Consider the following 25398-nt stretch of genomic DNA (forward strand, 5'->3'; position numbering starts at 1 on the left):
CCAATTTAGCCACATAATCAATAAGTACATATACTGTAAAATAAATTTTTTCTGTTAAGCACTGTAGCGCAGGGGTGGGTGGGTGGTGGAGAGATATTTACAAAACAGTTTCTCAAGAGTGCTTGCAGAAGGCTGCTAGGGCTCCAAGGAGAGCGCCACACAGCTATCCTGTTGTGTGGTTATAGAGCAGGGGTGGGCAAACTTTTTGACTCGAGGGCCACAATGAGTTTTTAAACTGGACCGGAGGGCCGGAACAAAAGCATGGATGGAGTGTTTGTGTGAACTAATATAAATTCAAAGTAAACATCATTACATAAAAGGGTACGGTCTTTTTTTTTTTTAGTTTTATTCATTTCAAACGGGCCGGATCCGCCCGTGGGCCGTAGTTTGCCTACGGCTGTTATAGAGTCTATAAGGGCATGAGCCCAGTTCATTTTTCTAGTAAACTCTCTTTAGACCCTCTGGCCACCAGGGGGTGGGCTGAGGCTCTGAACTGTTCCCCTAGCTATGGAAGTTGACTTTTGTGCCTCTGCCACTTTAAGGGAGAGTGATAGTAGGGTTTACCAGCTTTCATAAGCTAGCCTAATGCAGACCTAATTCCTTCTTGGGCTCACAAGACACTGGAGATGTACACATCTTCAAAGAAATGACAAGGACTGATTTTAATCCTCGTATTAGCGGCGAGCTGAACGCTACACGCCCGCGCACGCGCAGCAAACATCGAGGACCCGCGCTCGGTCAGGCTGGAGGTGGAGCCAAAGGAGCCGGATATGACGTCACGGAGCGCGTGCGGGTGTCACGTCGTCGGAGGCGGGGTGTCCGGGCTGGGTTTCCTGGGCGACCGCTGGGGGCTGGACCGCTGGCCGAGTGCGCGGGCTTTGCAGGCATGGGGGCCCCTCCAGGCCTGCAGGCCGACTGCGAGGAGCTGCTCAGCCGCTTCCAGGAGACGGACAGCGTGCGCTTCGAGGACTTCTCGGCGCTCTGGAGGAGCATGAAGTTTGGGACCATCTTCTGGTGGGTGTTTCTCCGCTCCCGCCTCTCTCTCTCCCCACGTCCGCTCCGACGCGGCGTAGGTAGTGGCAGCCCTCCTCCCTCCGCCTACCTCCCGCCTTCCGTCGCCGCACCTGGGAAGGGCTTGGAGCGCGGCAGCCTCTGGAATCCACCTCCATTTCTCCCGGGTCTTTAGTGCGCCCGTGACACGCTTTCCTTGGGCGATTTCTTTGGCTTCCGTTGCATCCTTTTGCGGCCTCTTCCCGAATATGGATTTCTGCCTGGCCGCCCTTTTCAACCGTCCTCTCATCTGCACCGCCCCAGCCTGACCTAGGTCCCGTCGCTTGCCCTTCTCCAGGCTGGTTCTTCTAGAGCCCCCATATTTCAAAACAAAAGAAACACCCAAGCAAAGACAAAAAGCACGATTGAATTCATTTCACCTATAACAACCAGCGTTCTCTTTCTAAAGTGCACATTGGAGCATCACTCCCTTGCTTACAACCGTCCAGTGGTTTCTGTAGCCTTTGGGATGCAGCTCAAATTCCCTAACGTGGTTGGCTAGACCCTCTGTGATTGGCCTCTGCCCTTCTCTGCAGCTCCATCGACCAATCCCCTCCAGGCACGCTCTCGCTCCACCCGGGGCGGCCTTTGCTCAGCCTGGAGCTTTCCCCCCATGCCCTTTGCCTGGCCACTGTTTTCCTCACCCAGGATTAAGTTCAATTGACAGTTCCTCAGGGAAGCCTTCCTTCGCCCTTCTAGGCTAAGTAAGGGGTACTGCTCTTTTTCCCCTATAGCATTCTGCTTATTTTATCTCTCAACTTAAGTGCATTTTATTATAAGTGTGTAGTTTAAAAGACAGTATTAGTGTTTAAGAGCACAGATTATGGAGCCCACCTGCCTGATGTGAATCAGAGTCCACCTACTGTGACTTTTGGTAAGTTACTGGCTGAGCTCCCTTACCTGTAAAAGAGGGACAACGGTAATACCTCATAGTGTAGTTCTGAGGATTAAATGAGCTAATTAATATATGTTAAGTGCACTCCAAGTGCTCAGTAAATGTTCATTATTGCTATTATTTTTAAACTAGAGGCCTGGTGCACAGATTTCGTGCACTAGAGGGGGGCAGTCCCTCAGCTCGGCCTGTGCCCTTTCGCAGTCTTGGACCCCTTGGAGGATGTCCAATTGCCTGCTTAGGCCCGCTTCCCATGGGGAGCAGGCCTAAGCCAGCAGCCGGACATCCCTCTCACAGTCCGGGACCCCTCACTCCTTACCGCCCACCTGCTCGCTGCTCCTTACCACTTGGCTCACTGCTCCTTAGCGCTACCACAGAGGTGGGAGAAGCTCCCACCACCGCTGCTGCACTCGCCAGCCATGATCCTGGCTTCTGGCTGAGTGTTGCTCCCCCTGTGGGAGTGCACTGACCACCAGGGGACAGCTCCGTTGAGCATGTGCCCCCTGGTGGTCAGTGTGCATCATAGTGACCTGTTGTTCTGGTCGTTCTGCCATAATGGTAACTTAGGTTTTTATTATATAGATTTTTCCCTCCGTTACACAGAGCTCTGGATGCATCTGGTATCCTTTAGCATAATGCATATAATATTGAAAAGGCTAAGTAATTGAATGAATGCGTTCTTGTGATTAAAACTTTGCTGAATAAAATGTAAAAGTTATCTTTTTTCTCTCTGTTGATGTAAAATAATTACCTATGCAGTTTGTACCTTGCAGGGGATAGAGGGTGGAGAGCTGCTTGTTGTACAATTAATGATAGGAGAGAGACTATTTTTTAATAGCTACTACATGTAATGCATTTATAGCTTAACGTATTTAATCCATAGAACAACTCTGAGAAACTGGTATAATGGATGTTTTATAAATGAGGAAAATGAGGTTTAAGGAGGTTAAGTAATTCTCCCTGATCACACAGCTAGTAAGTAGATGGTGAAGCAGATATGGAAACCTATATGTTTGCCTGTTTGTAAAACCCATTATCTTTCACTGTAATCCTCTTGGGAAATGTGGTAGTTCAGGAACATTTTGCTGGGGTTACCTCATTTTTTAGCTAATGAGAAAAAACTAAAGTGAGGGGAAAAATATAGACCACTTGAGGAGTAGGGGATTTTCTTTAGAAGTTGCTTTGGTTGCCTGTCCTTAAAGTAGGTATTTTGCATTCTTTTATTGTATTTATTATTTGAAGAGCCCAGGCTTTGGGAGTAAAGTGGAGTATACTTTCCTATCCTGCTCCTGTTCCTTCTTTACTTAAGTGAGCTTTGCCCTGAAGAATGGAAAGGAGGGAGTGGGATGTGTTTATAGTCTCTAACTTTTTTTATCTAGGTGTCCCAAGGACAAATGAGGTTCAGTGTGAATCCCTGAGAGTATTGGGGAAAATATCCATTATATATTAAAATACATGTAGCTTGTGTATTTTATTCTGTAACATAATCATGCTTATTTTGATACTAGAGGGTGGGGTCTGGCTGGCCTGCCCTGATGGGGGCCCATTGGGGGCTGGGCCAGCAGGGGGGAGGGGCCGTTGGAGGACTCCAGGGCATGTCCAGCTCATCTTGCTCAGTCCCCAGCAAGCTAACCTAATGGTTGGAGCATCTGCCCCCGGTGATCAGTGCACGTCATAGCAACGGATCAACCGGTCGACTCTTTGCCCCCTGGTGGCCAGTGCACATCATAGGGAGCAGTTCAGCATCCTTAGCATATCATTAGCATATTATGCTTTGATTGGTTGAGTGGACAACTGGACACTTAGCATATTAGGCTTTTTTATATAGGATATAAATTCTTAACCAGGAATAATATGCATCCCCCACCCCCTTTGCTCCCTAATTCAGCAAGTCAAATTGATGCTTTAGGAAGATGCATCATGTTTACCTAGTGTACGCCTGTGCCTCAGTGGAGGAAATACAACCAAAGGTTAGGTCTTTGTGCTTGAATCAGGAAGGGATTAGATGTGGAACGCCCACCCAGTTTCTAGCAACTGCTAGAATATACCTCTTGTAATTTTTGTTCATTACTTATTTACTTAAAGTCATAACATATTTTCTCTTTGTTTTCTAGTGGCAAAATGAGAAATTTAGAAAAGAACACATTTACAAAAGAAGCTTTAGCTTTGGCTTGGCGATATTTTTTACCTCCATATGCCTTCCAGATCCGAGTGGGTGCTTTGTATCTGCTGTATGGATTATATAACACCCAACTGTGTCAACCAAAACAAAAGGTAATACTTGATGAGTTGTTTTCCACCAGCAGAAACACTAAACGGGTACAATATTTTTATAACAAACTTGATGTATGCCAGTGTTTCAAAATATAAAACACTTGTGAAAGAAGATTTACATTTAGTAACGACTTTTTTGCTTCTCTTGTTTGCAGATTAGAGTTGCCCTGAAGGACTGGGATGAAATTTTAAAATTTCAACAAGATTTGATAAATTCGGAACATTTTGATGTAGCCTATATTTTTAGGAAGCTACGACTAGACAAAGCATTTCACTTTACAGCAATGCCCAAATTGGTATGTTACCTAAAATAAATTGTTTCTTCAAAATGAGAAATTATACTTCATTGTCCATAAAGTGCCTCAGTCTCCATAATGTGGAAAGATTATTATATAGTTTCCAGTACTTGTAGAAAGGCTTCCTAAAATAGGAGAAAATGCTTCCTGATTACTTTTTGTTGCAATCAAAATTCAGGCTCTGCTTTTAAATGCAGTGCATTTCCGAATGCCATCTGTTAGGCAGATTGTTAGGAGAGGACATTAAATTCAGTATCTGCATTTGTTCATTCTTTATTCAAACGTCAGAGAGGATACGGCTGAAAGACGACCAAAGAATTTTAATGTCAGTTGGTGAAAAGTTGAAACTTCCACTAATAAAATATGATATCTCTATGATCTTATGACAATTGAGAAACTACATTAGAAGAGCACTAGGTTCTAGTTCTGGCTCTGCCATCAGCTGGCAAATATGGAACTTCTTTGAATATCGGAATCTGTAAGTACTTGGCATGGCATCTTAAGGATTATCTCAAAAGGATTATCTCTAACAGTCTTTAAAAAATGGATTATTTAATATGTACATAGTGCTGCTTTTGTTTCATCCATGTTTACTGATAGACAATTTTTGCTGCTGTCTTACTTATTTCCATATTTAAAAATATACTTTAAAAGACATTCTTTATCAAATAGCTGTCATTTAGAATGAAGAAAAAAGTTCAGCGAACTCCAGTTACGGAAGAATTTAAGGAACCAAATGATCGTGTAATGAAACTTATCACTTCTGATGTATTAGAGGTAAATTTCTTTTATTCTCTTGAAATTTAAAAATAAATAGTTTTATTGTTAACTATATATTGAGGTTATACCTTTATCTACTGGATACTGAAAAATTTTTAATGACTTTAACCATAGAATGAATATTATTTTCTCTAAAGTATCAGAAATAATGCACCCTAAATATATCAAAGTTTATGGGATAAATCACAAAATATAGTAAGAAACAAAGATATAGAAAACTGATTTCAACTCAGGATATTTAGATTCAGATGCTGAAACCACATTTGTATTTGACTTTTTTGGTAGGTGATAAAACAAGAATTTAAAGTGAGTTTATTTTTTTTTAACAATGTATATTTATCTTCTAAGTTCCTTTTTGCAATGCTTATTTGAAAACACACTATTGAAAACTAGGAAGATTGAAGAGAACAGAGCTGGGATGATGCACAAAGGCCTCTCTTTTAGGGTGATTGGAGAGGAGGGCCAGGCTATGGGATGCCTACTCCTAGAAGCTTCTAGGAATGGAGGAGTCTGAAGTCATCCTGACTTTATCTCACATCTTTGGCTTGTCACAGATCTGCTTTGAGAGCCTTTTCTCTCGGTACCTCTATTAATTCTACTTGTCATGTCCTTGACTAGCCTTTGACCCATACTCATTGATAATCCTTACATTTAATACTTTTCTACTTGCAAATGCTTTTATGTCTCCATGTCAGCAGACCTGAATTCTGGTCGTGATTCTGCCACTCATTAATTTTAGTTTTGTGGTTAAGGAGGCATAATAAAATGAAGAGGATAAGATATTGAATCAAACATCTGATTTTTAATTCGAACTCTGCTACTTAAATATGACCTTCAGCTAATTATTTTTCTAAGTCTTTTTTGTTTTTCATGTATACAATTATAAAAACGGCCATTATGTGCTGAGTTTTCAACATGTACCAGGAACTATGTTAAATGTTTATGTTATCTCCCTAATCATGATAGTAACCTTGCAGAGGAGGTGGTATTTTCCTGATTTTAAAAACAAGGAAACTGAGGCTCAGAGAAGTTATGTAATTTGCAAAAAGTAAGGTGCAGCCTGGCTGGTGTGGCTCACTGGTTGAGTGTGTCTACCCATGAACTAAGGTCACCAGCTCGATTCCCAGTAAGGGCACATGCCCAGGTTGCTGGCTCCATCCTCAGTAGGGGATGTGCAGGGGACAGCTGATCAATGTTTCTCTCTCATCGATGTTTTTATTTCTCTATTCCTCTCACCTCTCTCTAAAAATCAGTAAAAACATATTTAAAAGTAAATAAAGTAAGGTGTAGACACTGGATTTGAATGTCCAAATCTATAAGGCTCCGGAGTCCAAGCACTTTATTTTATGTCTTAACACTTTAATTTTATATAGTGATTTACTGGTACAATATACAGAACACTCTCACTTTCATAAAATCAACTACTATTTTTACAGTGGGTTAGTGGCATTGCTTAATTTTGTACAATTGTGGAACATGATTCTCAGATTGAGGAATTTGCTCAAGGTCACAGTCTAGCAAGTGACAGAACTCAGGCCAAAACCAGGTCCAGCTAATGGTCTTGCCCCTGTATTTCCCCTGCATGTGGTAAAATAATGGGAGTACAGCACATGGTAAACTGTAAAAAGTTATGGGCTCCCCATGTCTGGACAGTGTTCCCCTTTGAAAATCTTGCATGTATGAGCACTCACCACCACTGAGCAGTTTCTGATTCCTTGAACAGATGTCTGTTATTCTGTCAAAATCTAGAAATGAATTGAGTAGCCCAACTTAGGGATGACTCAGATGTCACTAGTTCCCTGCTGAACTTTGAGCCAAGTCCCAATACCAGTTTTATTTGATTTCTTAAGTGTGCTGTCTTTCTCCTTACCCCATTGATCGGCCAATTTAGCTGAAGGTTTCTGGGGGAGAAAGGTCTAATTAATGAACATTGCCTCAAATGGTGTCATAAATCCCCTCTATTTTTTTAATCCTAACTTTTAATACTGAAGCAATGATGAAGTTTTGGGTACAGGCACATAGGCTTTGAGACCTGTGAAAGCCAGCACATCTCTGGGGATTAGGTGAATCATACAGGAACTTCCAGCTGAACATAAAGAACTATGTGCATATCCTTGGTTTTGACAATATAAAATAAAAATGGGATTTTAGTTATTATCAGTAGTGATATTTAATGACATGTTATACTACAAATAATTTTTGTTATATCCAGGAATTCAATCGTTTATTAACCATTAGTCTTTCCCCATGCAGTGTATGTTACTTAATGTTTGTTGAGTTGAATTGAATGAATCCATACCTTTGGAAAGCAGCCTCTTTATTAAATACTATTTTCAGTATACTGTGGCATGTTATTCCTTATCAACACAGGAATGCCATTTTATTTTGTGTTGGTTTTGCCTGTAAGTTTCTCCTATAAAACTGAATAAAAGACTCATGTTTTCACCTTTAGGAAATGCTGAATGTTCATGATCTTTATCAGAACATGAAACATGTAATTTCAGCCGATAAGTCCAATCCAAACAAAACCCTCAGCTTGGTAAAGGATGATTTCTTTGATAATATTAAGACCATAATTTTGGAGCATCAGCAGTGGCACAAAGACAGGAAGGTATGTGACTGCTTTTTGATACCTCACCTTTGCAATTGCACTGAACACAGAAGGGTGATAATGTTGAGAGGCAGCTAGCTGAGTGGCTGGCTGCATTCCTGTGGACCTAAGATTTGGAGGGCTTTACTTTTTTTGGCCACTTATTAGCTATGTGATGTTCTTTAGCCTTACAAACAGATTCTATATAGATTACATCTATAACCAAGTAATAATAATTAATAACAATTATATAATGTATAATTAAGTAATATATGTAACTGTATAATTATAGAGGAATGAGTCATCCTGGCATACCACAGATTTATTGCAGTCTTTAAAATTTAGCATCTTCTGGAGGTTGCGCTCTTTGGGCCAAATCCTGCACACAGATGTGTTTTGTTTGGCACAGCATTGATCCTAACATTGTTTTAAAAATGTGAGTTAATTACTAATGTAAATATTTGTAGACTTCATGCAAAATTTCAGACACTCAGCTTCTCTTAAAAGTCAGAGCTCTGGCAGTCCTGGTCTCGCTGTGCCGCATGGCAGCAGAGAGCTGGACCTGCGTGGTGGCTGCCCCCATTGGTTTATTCATTTATAAGTTTCATCAATGCATCTGCAATTTAATTTCCTGACCCAAATACTGAGGCTAGAGCTACTCATATTCCACATTAACCTTTTCAGCTGGAGAAACTTTTTTACTCTGGAAACCTAAAGGCCAGCCTTTGAAACCACTACTCCATCTTATTTTATTAAATGCTTCTAAAAAAAAAAAAATAAAAAGAAGCAATTTCTGATTACTTACTGTGAATGTGATAATGTGTTAATGTTTTCTCAAATGCTAGATAAGTTTTCAAAGATTTGTTGCTTCTTTGGCTTTCCATTATATAAAAGGAGCTGGCTCAAATTCATTTTAGAAAAAAAATACAATAAAAGTGATGAGGAGATGACAGTCTTGGGGAGAAGGAAATACTTTGCTTTCACATTGATTTTAATGAGGTAGAACATTTTAGAATGTTTGAATAGTACTCCCTTTTAACAAACTATCTTTAATGATTACTAAGACATCTGAAAATTTGAAGGAAAGGAGAATAAACCAATTTTCCTTTCCACATAAAATCCTCTTTCATTAGGATGATTAAGTCATTTTTTCGATGAATTTTAGAACTATTCTGAAACCTAACCATGATCTTAATTGTCAGGTGGTGAACCATCCTGTATAATAAAAGGCTAATATGCAAATTGTCCCCTGGACTGGGAGTTTGACCAGGGTGTGGGGCCAGCTGGCCAACTGCCTGTGGCCCCTCCCTCCAGCTGGCTGTCCCCGACCAGGGTGGGTCGGACCCCACCCATGCACGAATTCGTGCACCAGGCCTCTAGTCTATAATAATAAAAGTATAATATGCAAATTGACCACGCTATGACATGCACTGGTGCCAGGCCAGCCAAGGTGGGTGCGATTGGTCGGGGACCCCCGCCATCGCCCCACGACCTCTCGGCAGAGGGGGGCCCAGGCCACCGGCCGGTGGGGTGATCAATTGGGAGTGGGTGGGCTCTGTGATAACCCCAGAGAGGGAGGCCCAGGCTACCTGGCTGGCAGCGCTGCGGTGGGTGAGGCCTCCCTCTGTGGGGTGATAGATCGTGGGGCTCCCAGACTGCGAGGGCATAGGCCGGGCTGACATTAACATGTCAAATTTCGTGCACTGGGCCTCTAGTACTTCAATAATGTGAAATGATCTTTCAGCTTTTCAATAATTAAGTAAGTGATTCTCATTGTTCTGAAATGACTTGCAATTAATGTTTAGATCATTTGAATTGTTACTGTGTCTATATAAATTTTTTCTCTTTCAGAATCCGTCCTTAAAATTGACAGGTAAAGATGGAGAAGAAGAGAGGGAAGGAAATTCACAAGAATCAGAGGTCAGAAAAATTCACAGTGATTGCTGATAGGGCAGTATTTGATTTGCTTTTTATTTTATGTGTGGCTATGATTCTGTATACTAAGCATCATGATTTTTGGTCAGTATTAATAAATATCTTAGAAAATTCTAAAACCTGGGTTCTGTGACAAGCTAGTCTATTTTTACTGGAAACCTTGTGTAAGACAACACCAGGTGTCGATTGGGAGTGAGGATGTTGACAGGTTTCAGCAGAGGAAGGGAAGGATGATGCTGGAGTGCCAAGGGCAGAATTAGGGTTTTGTATTATGTCTTTTCTTGCTTCCTGTCAGCCTTTCAGCTGGTGTGGAGCTCAAGCTACTCAGTACCTCTTCCTACCTCTAGAGCAGCGGTTCTCAGCCTGTGGGTCGCCAACCTATGGGTCGCGACCCCTTTGGGGGTCAAACAACCCTTTCACAGGAGTTGCCTAAGACCATCGGAAAACACATATATAATTACATATTGTTTATGTGATTAATCACTATGCTTTAATTATGTTCAATTTGTAACAATGAAAATACATCCTGCATATCAGATATTTACATTATGATTCATAACAGTACAAAATTACAGTTATGAAGTAGCAACGAAAATAATTTTATGGTTGTGGGTCACCACAACATGAGGAACTGTATTAAAGGGTTGAGGCATTAGGAAGGTTGAGAACCACTGCTCTAGAGGTTTCATCCATCTTAGTGGATGAGACAGGAGCTGTCTTTGGGCATAGGCCAATGAGGTGGAATGGCTTCATCACCAAGGCTTTTGTTTATATTATCCTCCTTAAATCCTGAATGAAAACAATCAGTAGCTATGGCACCTGCTGTGAAAATGTGGTGTGTGTTTTTGTATCTTTACTTTCTTGTACCCTACCTTTGTCTAAAATCTTATTTCTGTGGGTATTCATAGTTTCACTTAATGTTTATGTTTTAACTTTCCCCCTTCCTTTGTATTTTTATTTCCAGTCGTGTGAAAGGGCAGCATCATTAGCAAAAATAAAATCAAAGGCCTTTGCAGTTGTTGTTCAGGTAAGTTATTTCTCTATTAAGGTAATTTAGAAATTGACTTGATGCTTTTTTAATTACATTTTTATATTTCATCTGAGTAATACATGTACATAGTTTTATTTTTTTTTAAATATATTTTATTGATTTTTTACAGAGAGGAAGGGAGAGGGATAGAGAGTTAGAAACATCGATGAGAGAGAAACATTGATCAGCTGCCCCCTGCACACCCCCACTGGGGATATGCCCACAACCTAGGTACATGCCCTTGACTGGAATCGAACCCGGGACCCTTCAGTCCGCAGGCTGACGCTCTATCCACTGAGCCAAACCGGTCAGGGCTGTGCATAGTTTTAAAAGGCTGATAATACTGTATAGTTTGTATAACCCAACAGTTTCCTGCTCCACCACTTCCCACCCCTGTATTCCTAACCTCAAGAGGCAACTGTCTTCAGCTTTTTCTGTTTTATTTATTTATTTATTTTTATTATTATTATTTTTAAATATACCATTTTTTAAAATATATTTTTATTAGTTTCAGAGAGGAAGGAAGAGGGAGAGAGAGATAGAAATATCAATGATGAGAGAGAATCATTGGTTGGCTACCTCCTGCATGGCTCTTGCTGAGGGTCAAGCCTGCAACACTAGCATGTACCCTTGACCGGAAATGAACCCAGGACCCTTCAGCCCACAGGCCGGCATTCTGTCCACTGAACCAAACTGGCTGAGGTTATTTTTATTTTATTTTTTAACTTTTTCCCTTTTAATTACTTCTGGTATTTACCTGGAATTTTGATGCCATTGTTCTTCTTCTTTTTTTTAATCCTCACCTGAGGATATTTTTCCATTGATTTTTAGAAAGAGTGGAAGGGAGGGGGAGAGACAGAGGAACATGGATGTGAGAGAGACACGTCAATTGATTGCCTTCTGCACTCACCCTGACCAAGGCCAGGGATGAGCCTGCAACTGAGGTCTGTTCCCTTGACTGGAATCGAACCCGGGACCCTTCTGCCCATTGGCCGACGCTCTATCCACTGAGTAAAACTGGCCAGGGCGATGCTGTTGTTCTTTATTGTCTTCCAGCTTTTGTTTTCTTGTTCTTGGAAGGTTTTAGGATTTTCTCTTTATCCCAGGAGATCTGAAAGTTCATGATAATGTAACTTGATGTAGGTAATTTTCCCTCATTGTCCTTGGCTCTCATGGGTGGGCATCCTTTGATCTGATAACCTTCAGTTCTGAGGAATTTTTTTTTGTATTGTTTCTTTGATAGAGTTCTTTGCTGCATTTTTGCTTTTTCTTTTCTTGAACTTTTTTTCTGTTTTTAATCTGTTTTCAGAGAGATTTCTTAAGCTTTGTTTTCTGAACATTACATTGAATTACTTTATTTCTGCTGACATTTTTTCACTACTGATTTTTGTCTTTGAATCTTTTTCTACTTAAAAGTATTCTTTATTTTTTTTGGATGCATTATCTTATCTCTGTGGATATTAATTACGGTTTTTTGAAGTTTCCTCCTTTTCTCTTGGAGTTCCTATTTTGCTGGCTTTTTCAAATGTTTGAAGATTCTTGGATCATTTTTAAGTGTGGTCATGTGGAGATACAGCATTTTAATCTCAATATTTCTTTTTCTTGGATATAGTCATTTTTACCAGATAGCAATCTTCCATTCCCTGTCTGGGGAAAGAAAGTGGTGAATAAACCCACCTGCCAGTGTTTGGGAAGCTGACCGAGAGAATTAATCTAGAGACTTACTATTCCTATGTAAGTTTCATTTAACCTCAGCTATACCAGTTTTCCCAAGCCTACAGCTTCCCTGGTTTAGACTCTCTAGAGAGCAAACCTATTTCCCACAGAATGAGGTCAGTTGTTTAGTTTTGACGCTGAGAAATGGTACTTCTGGGATGCCAGAGGGATGTCTGACTGCCAGCTTAGGCCCGATCCCCTAGGGCAGGGGTCCTCAAACTACAGCCCGTGGGCCACATGCAAATACAAATATTGTATTTGTTCCCGTTTTGTTTTTTTACTTCAAAATAAGATATGTGCAGTGTGCATAGGAATTTGTTCATAGTTTTTTTTTAAACTGTAGTCCGGCCCTCCAACGGTCTGAGAGACAGTGAACTGGCCCCTTGTTTAAAAAGTTTGAGGACCCCTGCCCTAGGGGATCAGGCCTAAGCTGGCAGGTGGACATCCCCCGAAAGCTCCCAGACTGGGCGCAGACCAGGCTGAGGGACCCCCACTCCCGAGTGCACCAATTTTGTGCACCAGGCCTCTAGTTGTAAAGATAAAGGAGTATTTATATGTGACAAGTATCAAGCAAGCCAGTGTAATGGTAAACTACTTATGACAAATATTGTTGTAAATCTTTCCTCATCTTTGATTGTGTATTTCGTCTTTATCAGCTGTATTCATTTTGCAATTCATTATAGTTAATTGGATTTCTTACTCTTAAGGCTTCCAAGTCAAGAAGGCATCGCCAAGTCAGACTTGACTCTTCTGACTCTGATTCTGCCTCTGGTCAAGCAACCAGGGAAAAAAGAAACAAAGAAACATTGAAATCTGCTGGAAGGAAGAAGTCTTCCAGAAAAAGAGGTAACTTTTTAAAGTGTTTTTGAGACTCTACAAGGGAGAATGGGTTTTATTTACAATCTCCCCTCACTGATTTTTTGTTATTAAAAAGGATTAAATAGCCGAAACCGGTTTGGCTCAGTGGATAGAGCGTCGGCCTGCGGACTGAGAGGTCCTGGGTTCGATTCCGGTCAAGGGCATGTACCTGGGTTGCGGGCACATCCCCGGTGGGGGATGTGCGGGAGGCGGCTGATCGGTGTTTCTCTCTCATCGATGTTTCTAGCTCTCTCTATCTCTCTCCCTTCCTCTCTGTGAAAAATCAATAAAATATATTTTTAAAAAAAAAGGATTAAATACTTGCTTGACTGAGAACCTTGTGAGATATAACATTAAAAATAAATGAGTTATCTTAGATTCTTAGAATCTTACTGCTGAAAGAGACCCTAGGAGAGTCATAAAATCCATTATTTCATAGATAATGAAATTTTGGTCCATATCTATACTAATAAAAGGGTAATATGCTAATTCGACCAGGTCGACTGGACATCTTCCAGACGTCCAACTTTCTTCCGGAAAGTTAGGGGGCGTCCAGGCCAGCAGGGGTGCAGTTAGGGGGCGGCCAGGCCGGCAGAGGGGCAGTTAGGGGGCAACCAGGCCAGCAGGGGGGCAGTTAGGGGGTGATCAGGCCAACAAGCAGAGGCAATTAGGAGCGATCAGGCAAGCAGGTAGAGTGGTTAGAGGCAATCAGGCAGGCGAGCGGTTAGAAGCCAGTGGTTAGGTCCCTGTGGGATGGGGCCTAAATCGGCAGTTGGACATCTCCTGAGGGGTCCCGGATTGGAGAGGGTGCAGGCCGGGCTGAGGGGACCCCCCTCTCCCCAACCCCCCCCCCCCACACACACACCTCCGTGCACAAATTTCATGCACTGGGCCTTTAGTAGATTAATAATATAACTTGCTTAAAGTGATATAGCTAGACAGTTATAGAATCAGTCTAGACCTTTCCAGATTATACTTTATTAGTAGTTCTTGTGTGTGAAACAAATGTGTAAAATAAGGTATGATAAGCAATAACACTCTATAAACCATATTTCCCTCTGGCTGCACTAATTAAGCTGTACCTGTTTTTCTTTTGAAATAGTGTATCTATAAAATTACCTTTGGTATTTGGTTCTTAAAGAAATGACTATTTATTTTAATAGCTTAATTTTTAAAAATTATACAGATAAGATGTATTCATCATACATAAAGTTGGAGTTTGATTAGCAGGCTCAGGGGGAAAAAGGAGCACTAGAAACATTAAATATTTACTGACTTATATAAAACACATTCCTACCTACTACTGGGAGTAGCATGGTAGATAGGTGGGAACAAACTAAAAATAGGAACACTAAGTAAAAGGCTGTATTGGAGTAATGATTATCTGACCAGGTGGTTGTAGGAATTAGATGAGTAGATTAACAGATATGACAGCCAATGTATATCTATAGGTAACCAGATATAGAGGGTGATGGAGAGGGATTAGACAAGGATGCTTAATGCTTAAACAGCTGAGGGAATATTGGTGCCTTTAACAGAAATAAGAATCACAGGATGAAGTTTTTATTTTGGGGGTGGGGTGGATGGATATATACCAATCTGCCTTTTCAAGCTCAATTCCTGCAATAGCTCTCTAGCACATAAATAGGTGCTTAGTATATTGATTGGATTTACTAGGTTTGTTTTACGTAAGCTTTGGCTGTATTTGCTCACCATTCTTAGAATTTAACATGAACATTTCTGGAAGGACATTAGTAAGAGTAATGATGATAAGATGATGAAGAGGATCTTATGTAACCTTATTACTTTATTTTTTTAACATATTTTATTGATTTTTTACAGAGAGGAAGGGAGAAGGATAGAGAGTTAGAAACATCGATGAGAGAGAAACATCGATCAGCTGCCTCCTACACACTCCCTACTGGGGATGTGCCCGCAAGCAAGGTACTTGCCCTTGACCGGAATCGAACCTGGGACCCTTAAGTCCGCAGGCTGACGCTCTATCCACTGAGCCAAACCGGCTAGGGCAATGTAACCTTATTATTTGCCCAACTTTTTTCACATGTCTAAGTCACCTAGCTACTAAATAGAGCTGAGACTTGAATGAATGGCAATCTGCCTGAATCCAAGCCTGAATCTTTAATTGCTATCCTTGCTGTCTCTCAGGTCATTGGAATGTGGGTCTGGAGCTCAAATTAGACATGCACTTAAGTAAGTTGTATTCGAGCTGCATGTCTAGTAATCATTAGTTTTGAGATTGAGCAATACTCTATTACTTTTAATTACATCCCACATGGTTTGCTTTGAGCATAGTAAAACTATCTATCTGACATTGTTTGGGGAATTAGTTTTGTGGATAATTGAGATTAATGATTTAAGTGTCAAAATTTACTTTTTAAAAGTTTAATTATTCTGGTTGATATCTTTCTAAAACATATTCTTCGCTGTATGTTTCTTGTTTTCTGTAATGTGCATTTATCTTTTTTATAATTAGAAAAATACTATAATTATTTTTTTATGTTCTCCTATTTTCTAAAATGTATCCTGAACATAATTTAATTTTCTCTATGACTCAGGGTTCACATCATGAGCATATGATTTTACTGGGTTTTATTATACAATGATCCTATCAAGTGGGGCATTTTATCTTTAAACTCATGGCTTCATGCTGCAGTTCTGTGTCAGCTCTGTGTCCTATTCTTTAAATATAGTTTTTCTGTCATACTCGTTGTGGTGGGTGTCTTTTCTCTGTTCTCAGTGTACAGGCTTGTAGCAATTTTTTTTGTTCTTTTGCTACTTCTTAATTGTAATGGTTTAAGAAACTGTCCATTCTTCTTAGTTTTCTGTAATATAAATGTAATTAGGTTCTGGATAAAGGCTGAGGAACATACCTGTGACTGAAGCTTGCGTACTTCAATTTATTTTAATTTTTGGTTAATCTTCATCAGAGGATATTTTTCCTGTTGATTTTCAGAGAGAGTGGAAGGGAGGGAGGGAGAGAGTGAGGAGAAAAGAGAGATAGAGAGAGAAACATGGATGTGAGATGTTTCTCCTGCTCCTGCCCCAACCGGGTATGGGGATTGAATCTGCAGGAATATGCCTTTGACTGGAAATCAAACTTGCGGCCCTTTGGTGCAAGGGCCAGCACTCTAACCATTGAGAAACACTTGTCAGGGCTCATGTGCTTTATTTAGTACCAGAGGCTCGGTGCATGAATTTGTGCACAGGTGGGGTCCCTCGGCCTGGCCAGCGATTGGGGCTGATGGGGGCGGGGGTGGCTAGCTAGGGGGAAGGACTGCGGGAGGTTGGCCAGCTGGCTGGGGGGTGGGAGGGGGTGGGACCGTGGGAGGTTGGCCTGCTGGGGGTCGGGGGACCATGGGAGGTTGGCTGTGGGAATGCACTGACCACCAGGGGGCAGCTCCTGTGTTGAGCATCTGCCCCCTGGTGGTCAGTGCACATCATAGCAACCAGTCATTTGGTTGCTTAGGCTTTTATATATATAGACTAGAGGCCTGATGCACGAAATTCATGCAAGAGCAGGCCTTCCTTCTCCCGGCTGCCAGCACCAGCTTCCCTCTGGCACCTGGGACCTGGGCTTCCCTCCGGCCACCAGCAGGCCCCCGGGACCTGGGCTTCCCTCCTGCCATCGGCAGGTGCTGGGCCTCGGGCTTCCCTCTGGCCGCTGGCAGGCACCTGGACCCCAGCTTCCCTCTTGGCCGCCAGCAGGCACCCGGGACCTGGGCTTCCCGTACAGTTCTGGCTTCGTCCGGGAGGTCATTTGGAAAGACGTCCAGTCTCATTAGCATATTACACATCTATTATTATAGATGTGGGCTTTGAGATAAATATCTTGAAGTTTTGTGTGCTCACTTCTTGGTTCCTGACTGCATTATGGGAAGGTGTGTGTGTGTGTTTATGTGTGTGTGTGAAGCATGGTGGTTTTTTTTTTATGAACTTTTAGAGAATATTGCTTTTTATTTTTTAAACATTCACTTAATGTAGAAGTACTAGATTTCTAAATTGCAGTCAGTTATCATGTGACTAGACAAAGGTTTGTTTTTCAGTTTTGAACTCAGAAATTCTTCCCTTGACATTGTTGGATAGATTCTGTTAGGTTGTAAATGTGGATTAAAAAAAATCATTAATAATTGATATGGATGGACATGACTAAACGATTGTGAAGAACAATATTAATAATTCTAGGTAGAGCATACTAATTATAATTTTGTGAACAATTGAAAAATTTACAGGTTCTAAGTGTAAAAAATGTGATTAGAAATGGAAACAGATTTTCTAAAAGATTATCATCTTAAAAATCATGTAAAAATTATAGTAGTTAATATGTAGGACTTGCAAGTAAGGGTAAAATTCTATTTTAATGACTCAGTAGAAATTGATATTAAGTTTGAATTGTGTTCAAAATGGAAACTTACTGCTACAGTTTACTCAACTCCATCTTAGAGCAATCTCTTCATTCCATAAAATCTGTGCCCCATTAAGATCTCAGTATATGTTGTTCAGAGCAGAAGGCTTAAACTATTTTCATTTAATGTCTTGCCTTCTGTGCTAACAGGTACTTATTAACATAGTAGAGGCCTGGTGTATGAAATTCGTGCACTCGAGGTGTGGGGTCCCTCAGCCCGGAGTTGTGCGAGGACACAGGCTAGGCCGAGGGACCCCACTGGTGCATGATCCGGGTCAGGGAGGGACATAGGAGGTTGGCCGGCCGGGGAGGGACCATGGGAGGGCTCCAGGGCATGTCTGACCCTTCTCGTTCAGCCCCAATCAGCTGGACCCCAGCAGCAAGCTAACCTACTGGTCAGAGTGTCTGCCCCCTGGTGGTCAGTGCACATCATAGCGACTGGTTGATCAGTTGACTGTCTGCCACCTGGTGGTCAGTGCATGTCATAGTGAGTGGTTGAGCAGTATTAGCATATCATTAGCATACTAGGGGCCCAGTGCATGAATTCATGCACCTTGAAAGGAACTGTGGGCCACGAGATTGTGATGGGCACAGGGGCGGGTCTTGGCCCATCCTCTGCACCCCTGCCGGCCCCTCCCACTGTGGTCCCTGGTCCCCTGTCTGCTGGCAGCCCCGCTTCCGCTGCTAACCATGTGCTGACGGCGCTGGCCCCACTCACACCGTTGATGGTGCAGAGCAATTGGGGCCATCGCTGGCAGCAGGTGTGAGAGGCGGCTGCCAGTCCAATCAGCCCTCAGGAGTAGGGGGAGGTGGAGAAGGTCTCAGAGGCGTCGGGGCTGGCAGCTGCCACTCGCACCTGCTGATGGTGCCGAGTAATTGGGATTGGCGCTGGGCACTGGCAGCAGGTGCAAGCGGTAGCTTCGGTGCTGGCAGCGGGTGTGTCGGCTCTGGCGCCGGCAGCGGGTGCGAGTGGGGCTGGCACCGGCAGCAGATGCGAGCGCCCGGCAGGACCGTGGAACATGGGAGCAAAGAATTTTCAGTAACCACCAGAGGTTTGCCCCTATGACAGTGACTAGAGCCCCACCTTGGTCTGGCACCCCCACTCACCTGCTCTACCTGGTTTAGGCTGGTTTAGGCCAGATCAGGCCGGCAGGGGATTGGGCCTAAACCGGCAGTCGGACATCCCTCTCACAATCCGGGACCTCTGGCTCCTAACTGCTCACCTGCCTGCCTGCCTGATCTCCCCCTAAGTGCTCCCCTGCCGGCCCAATTGACACCTAACTGCTCCCCTGCCAGCATGATGGCTCCCAACTGCCCTCCCCTGCCAACCTGATGGCCCCCAACTGCCCTCCCCTGCCAGCCTGATCGCCCCCAACTGCCCTCCCCTGCCGGCCTGATCGCCCCCAACTGCCCTCCCCTGCCTTAACCTGCCTCCTCTGCGCAAGGTGGCGGAGACGCTGGGACCGGTCTCTTCCGTGCCACGCGGAGCCGTGGGACCCCCAGGCCTCACCGTGCAGAGTGGCCGCTGGGCCCCAACTCTGCTGTGTGTGCAGCCATCTTGTGATGGCCATCTTGTGACGATGTGAGGGCATGACTACCATCTAGGCTATTATTAGTATAGATACTTGTATGAAATATTTTATTATAAAATAGCTGAATCATATGTAATCATTTAACAAATACTTACTGAAGCTCTACTATATGCCAGGCACTTTTCTAAGTGCTGGAGTACATCAACTTAAACCAAAACCTATCCTTGTGAGGCTTACATCCTAGTGGGAGAGGCAGACTGTAAAGAAACAAATAAATATACAGTATGTCAGGCAGTAGAAGTGTTATGGAGAAGAATGAGGAAGCATCTATACTAATAAAAGGGTAATATGCTAATTAGACCAGACATCTTCTGGACATCATTCCGGATGTCCTTTCTGATGAAGATGGGGCCCAGGCGAAGCCAGCTGGGGTCAAGCCAGCCGGGGTCCCGGGTGCCTGCTGGTGGCAGGAGGAGGGAAGCCCAGGTCCTGGGTGCCAGAAGGAAGCTGGTGCGGGCAGCCGGGGGAAAGAAGGCCTACTCTTGCACGAATTTTTGTGCATCGGGCCTCTAATAAGGAATAAATAGTGATTCTTGGGAGGGGGTTGCTCTTGGGACATGGTGCTAACAGGTACTTATTAACATAGTAGAGGCCTGGTGTTATGTGCTAAATGAGACCTGATCTGACAATGATATCTGATAAATTTGAATAGGATATTTCTTTTTTTTAAAAAAATATATTTTATTGATTTTTTGTTGATTCTTTACAGAGAGGAAGGGAGAGGGATAGAGAGTTAGAAACATCGATGAGAGAGAAACATCAATTAGCTGCCTCCTGCACACCCCCTACTGGGGATATGCCCACAACCAAGGTACATGCCCTTGACCGGAATCGAACCTGGGACCCTTCAGTCCGCAGGCCGACGCTCTATCCACTGAGCCAAACCGATGAGGGCTGAATAGGATATTTCTTCAGATAACAGAAGGTTGATGTAGAAAACCTCCATTGTTTTGGAAAATGCAAAGTCAATGGCAAATTATAACTAGAGAAATATGTCTTGGTGATAAAAATATGTGGTGATAAAAGGAAGTGTGTCTTCATTCAAAAACAAGGCTATTAACTTTAAAATTACATTTGTCATTAATTAATATAGTCAAAGTAACACATGTGGTTATCCCGATAGCAGCAGATAACATACTGTGCTGTGTGTGACAAGGATTAAATACGATATCTGTATTTGGCTAATTTTGTTTCTTCCCCTTTCCTTCATTTTCTTTAATGGAAGAATTAGTGACTATTTCAAAGCATAAATATAAATGTATTAATACTTAAAGATATATATTTTAACATGCATATTTCTGCTTACCGTTACAGTTTTAGCTTTTAGTTTAAACATCTACTTTTTATAATAGTGGCATTATTTGTATAAATACTTTTTTTTCTTAAAGATTAACATTCTTTTTGATATAAAACCACTTTTTTTGTTTATTTCCAGATGACAAGCAGAATGTACATAAGGAAGATAGATGTTTGAGTCTGAGTATGCCTGTTATTACAGAGGAGGATGAGGAGGATGGAAGTCAGAGTGAAACAGGTACAGATGAGGTTTTGTCAAACTGGGAAAGAAAGCTATGCTTAGAGCATTAAGGTTTAGAACCTTTAAAGATCATGATGGTTGGTTCTGTGTTCTTGTTTTTATCTTTGGCATATTGGAGAATTTTAGTATTAATCATACTGTTAATGTAGACACTTAAGAGTAGTAATTGGTAATCCATCAATGATAATGAATGTAATATGTATTAGGATAATGCCTAATGACTTTCTTTAAAAATTTTTGTTTTGAATTGATCTCAGAGAGGAATGGAGAGGGAAAGAGATAGAAACATCAATGATGAGAGAGAATCATTGATGAGCCTCCTGCATGCCCCACACTTGGGACTGAGCCTGCAACCTGAGCATATGCCCTGACTGGGAATTGAACTATGACGTCCTGGTTCATAGGTCGACAGTCAACCACTGATCCACACCAGCTGGGCAATGACTTTTTTCATTTGGGCTATGTATTTATTCATCAAGCATTTATTGGGTGCCTCTTGTTTTTCAAGTACTTAGCTAAATTCTCATAGTGTATAAAGATATATACTCTAATAATTTAAGAACCATGTTATTTTAATCACTGTGATTGTAGATCTGAGTGGATCTGAGTACAGTGACTGGCCCATAGTGGACCTAAATAAATATTTGTTGAATGATTGATATCAGTCTGTGTCCCCAAGGACCTTAAAGTTTAGTGTGGGAGGAAAATAAGCCAGTACATGATGGTAAAGAGAAGCAGGGTGCTGTAGAAGCATGTGGAAGACAGAATAGACAATTAAAAGGGATTATTTGTTCCCTCAGAAATCTGAGCATTTCTGTGGTTTGCTTATGTCAGCATATAACAGTCCTTTACAGTCTTGTGGTGAATTTCAGATCTTAGCTTCTCTCCAGTCTTGCTTGCAGGCTTTTACTGTGTGTAAACTATTAATCACACACATACCTTAGGCCAGCTGACAAGTCCTGTTTGAAAATCTATCAGCTTGTTTTTATTAAAAATTTGGTTTTCATTAATCATCTACACTAATTAAAGGGAAATATGCAAATTAACCATCACTCTGCCACTCCACTACACCCACCAGCCAGTCAGAGTGACTATGCAAATTAACCCAACAAAGATGGCAGTTAATTTGCATATGCAGGCACAGAGCGAAGACTGAAGATGACTGAAGATGGTGGCAGCCACAGAGCTGGAGGGAGCAGGAGGCTTGGGTTGCTCCTGGCGACGGAGGAAGCCAAGCTTCCCACCAACCCTGTACTCCGCTCAAGGAGTGGCTGGGGGCAGGCCTCCAGCCCGCCCTGGGCTCTGCTCAAGGAGGGTCTAGGGTCCTGGGCTCCACTCAAGGAGTGGCTGGGGGCCTGGGTTACCGGGGGCAACCCAGGCTTCCAGTCCGCCCTGGGCTCCGCTGGAGGAGCTAGGAAATAAAATAAAAGGAGGGGCTGGGAGCAGCCGCAGCAGAGAAGCCAAGCCTCGCTGCTGTGGCCGGACCAAAGGCCTGGGTCCTGGGTGCCGGAGAAAAACCAGTGCCGATAGCCAGGGGAAGGAAGGCCTATTGCGTGAATCTTCATGCAGAGAGCCACTAGTTATTACATATGCACATAATTTATTTTACAATTCAAATAATTTTATAGTACTCATAAGAAACCAGTCTTCTAACTCTGACTTACTAATCCCCAGAGACAACACTTTTAACCCCATTACTAATTACCTTTGTGTCTCTAAATAACATGTTTATATTGCCATTTCTTCATAGTTCAATTCTGTGGATTATCTATTGGCTTCCCACTGAGGAAGGCGAGGATTTAATTCTCTCATATTCTTCGCCTCTCACCCCAAAAACATGAACACTTCCCAGCCCCACCCGCCCAATATAATTATTATTTTAATTGTATTGGTATTCAGCATTTACAAAACATTATCGGCAGGAGGGCCATGGAATAGACTATGATTTTTTCTTAATCTATGTGTTTATTTTTTTCCCTAGAGAGTTAACTTTTTTGCCTGATTTTTTTTTTCATGTTCTTATCACTGATTTACCCCCAGACCACTCTTCAATTGTATAAATCTCCTCTTGATGCTCAAACACATTAGGCATTTTATCAGTTTTATCTTTTTTTTTTTAAGATTTTAAAATTTGGTTTTTAGAGAGAGGGAGAGAGAGAAACATTGATGTTTCTCCATCAACTGCCTCCTGCACACCCCCTACCGGGGATCGAGCCCACAACCAGGGTATGTGCCCTGGCCAGGAATCGAGCCATCAACCTTTCCATTCATGGGACAAATGCCCAATCAACTGAGCCACACAGGCCAGGGCAATTTCATCTTTTTAACGAAGTCTCTTCCAGACCTGTGACTTGCTCTACTCCGGATAGTTTGTTCATGGGGCCTGCTGCACTCTATCCTGACTGCTGTTCTCTTCTAGCAGTCTCTTTCCTTTCTCTTAATTTTTCCTTTGTCCTTTCTTATTCCTTTTCCTGTTACTCCCCTTTTATTTTGCACTGGTGGGGAATATTTCTTTTCATTTTTTATGGTTTTGTATCTTCTGTTGTTTTGTTTTTAATTACCAGTAACTATTAGGTTTACAGCTATTTCTAGATGGACACCTATTTTCGTGTTGGATCTGGTGTCTGCTGTGGTAGCCAAAAAGATGTATGGTACTAGTGTCCTGGGATACATTTTAGGTTTAAGTGAAGTGAAACTGAAATCCTTGGCTCTTCATCTCTCTTAGCACTGGCCTGGATACCTTTCAGATTGGCACACTGGATCCATGCTGATTATAGGAAGGGCATATCCATATGAAACATCTTCAAAGTAGCTTATTGTTAAGTAGGATTTAGGATGACTAGAGTCTACATTAGTAAGTTTTCAACTACAATATCATTTTGAGGAAAAAATCATGTATATGTCAGGTTTAAGATTTCTTGTTGGAGTTTTGATGTGTTGGCATTCTTATTTAATACCAATTAAACATCTGTATAGTTTCAATGTATGTTATTATTATTTTTTTAGACCTGACAGCCTTCTTAATTTTATATTTTTAGAGGTCACATCACTCAAGAGGAAAAGAAAACCCAGAACAAAGAGGCTGGTGTAGTTCAATTTTGAGCTTTCCGACAGCAGAGTTACATTCTGTGTATGGAACAGGAAGACTGCCACTATTAAAGACGATCCTTCTGGGAATCTTTAGGTGATATCTTTGACATGGCAATACTTTAATATAGTTCCAGAACCAAAAGACACATACTGAGAGTAAGAACTTACTCAAATTTATTTTCAACATATTTTTTTATGAAATTTGTGTAAGGAGGGAAAATTTTGATTTATAATATTATAGAGTAATCCTGTTATTTGCAGATTTTTAATATTTCCTACAGCTTTTGTGTTATTACACTATGTTAGTACAGTTTTGGTAATATTATTATATTTAAAATCTTTTTTTCTTGAATTATTAATGTTAATTGCATGTAAATGCCTAATTGTTTTGTATCTACACTCTGGTGATGGATTTATTTTGTATATTGTATGGTTAAGCACATTAAAGTTTTTGCCTTATTTGCTTTAGTTTTTAATATATGAAACTTATGTGGTCAGTAACTTATGTGATTGATATCTTAGGAAGCTCAGTTTCTACTTCTGTGATCAATTAAATATTTTTTGGTGCTTGTTTTAAAGCTCCCTTTGACCTAACATTTATGTATGTTTATATATGTATAGATATACGTATGTGTTTATATATCTGTTTATATATGTATAGATATATGTATGTCTCTCTCTATATATACACATATATATACACACACACATATATTATAACATGATTAGTAAGTACATTAAGTACATTTAAATATTATTTCTGATGAAACCTTTAAGAGTGGCAATGTAAATTTCAGAATTTGTCTGTGGTACAGAATAGTTGGTACTCAGAAAAAAATTCTATAGCTTCCTGAATGTGCCTCCCTGTTAATTTCTTATCTGAGACATTTAAATGGAGATTGCTTGAGCCATGTTAAGTTGCTGCCAGTGGCAGATCACTTCCACATCATGTGTGCTCAGCCTGTCTTACAGTTGCTTTTATTCATGCATTTTTCCAGCATTGTATATTCAGGAATTCTACAAGTGTGTAGTGAATGACTGTGTGTGATGTCTGTAATCTTTTATTTTTTTATTTTTTTATTTTATTGATTTTTTACAGAGAGGAAGGGAGAGAGATAGAGAGTTAGAAACATCGATGAGAGAGAAACATCGATCAGCTGCCTCCTGCACATCTCCTACTGGGGATGTGCCCGCAACCCAGGTACATGCCCTTGACTGGAATCGAACCTGGGACCTTTCAGTCCGCAGGCCGACGCTCTATCCACTGAGCCAAACCAGTTCTGGCGATATCTGTAATCTTTTAAAGTCAAAATGCTAACACTAGCCCAAGTAAGA

General features: G+C 41.6%; 1 protein-coding gene across 2 annotated transcripts; it reads left to right on the forward strand.

Annotated features, from left to right (window-relative positions):
• The first annotated feature begins 791 nt into the window (after positions 1-791).
• SNAPC1 (small nuclear RNA activating complex polypeptide 1) lies at positions 792-25112 on the forward strand. 2 transcript variants are annotated; one of them, XM_036309299.1, is made up of 10 exons: positions 794-1014; positions 4057-4216; positions 4372-4512; positions 5185-5289; positions 7745-7903; positions 9734-9802; positions 10782-10844; positions 13271-13409; positions 20872-20970; positions 24012-25112. In XM_036309299.1, exons 1-10 carry the CDS (start codon positions 887-889, stop codon positions 24062-24064), a joined length of 1116 nt encoding a protein of 371 aa, XP_036165192.1. In that variant the 5' UTR covers positions 794-886; the 3' UTR covers positions 24065-25112. The 2 variants fall into 2 exon arrangements, with proteins under 2 accessions (XP_036165202.1, XP_036165192.1); XM_036309309.1 differs by lacking the exon at positions 7745-7903 and having other exon boundaries at positions 792-1014.
• The last annotated feature ends 286 nt before the right edge of the window (positions 25113-25398 follow it).

This window comes from Myotis myotis, unplaced genomic scaffold (assembly GCF_014108235.1).
Source record: "Myotis myotis isolate mMyoMyo1 unplaced genomic scaffold, mMyoMyo1.p scaffold_m19_p_1, whole genome shotgun sequence".
NCBI lineage: Eukaryota > Metazoa > Chordata > Mammalia > Chiroptera > Vespertilionidae > Myotis > Myotis myotis.

Excerpts from the sequence above, each read along its gene's own strand:
- SNAPC1 (XM_036309299.1), top strand. The coding sequence starts at position 887 with ATGGGGGCCCCTCCAGGCCTGCAGGCCGACTGCGAGGAGCTGCTCAGC. Across the intron at positions 10,845-13,270 it reads CCTTTGCAGTTGTTGTTCAG|GCTTCCAAGTCAAGAAGGCA; the intron begins GTAAGTTATTTC and ends CTTACTCTTAAG. Across the intron at positions 13,410-20,871 it reads GAAGTCTTCCAGAAAAAGAG|ATGACAAGCAGAATGTACAT; the intron begins GTAACTTTTTAA and ends GTTTATTTCCAG.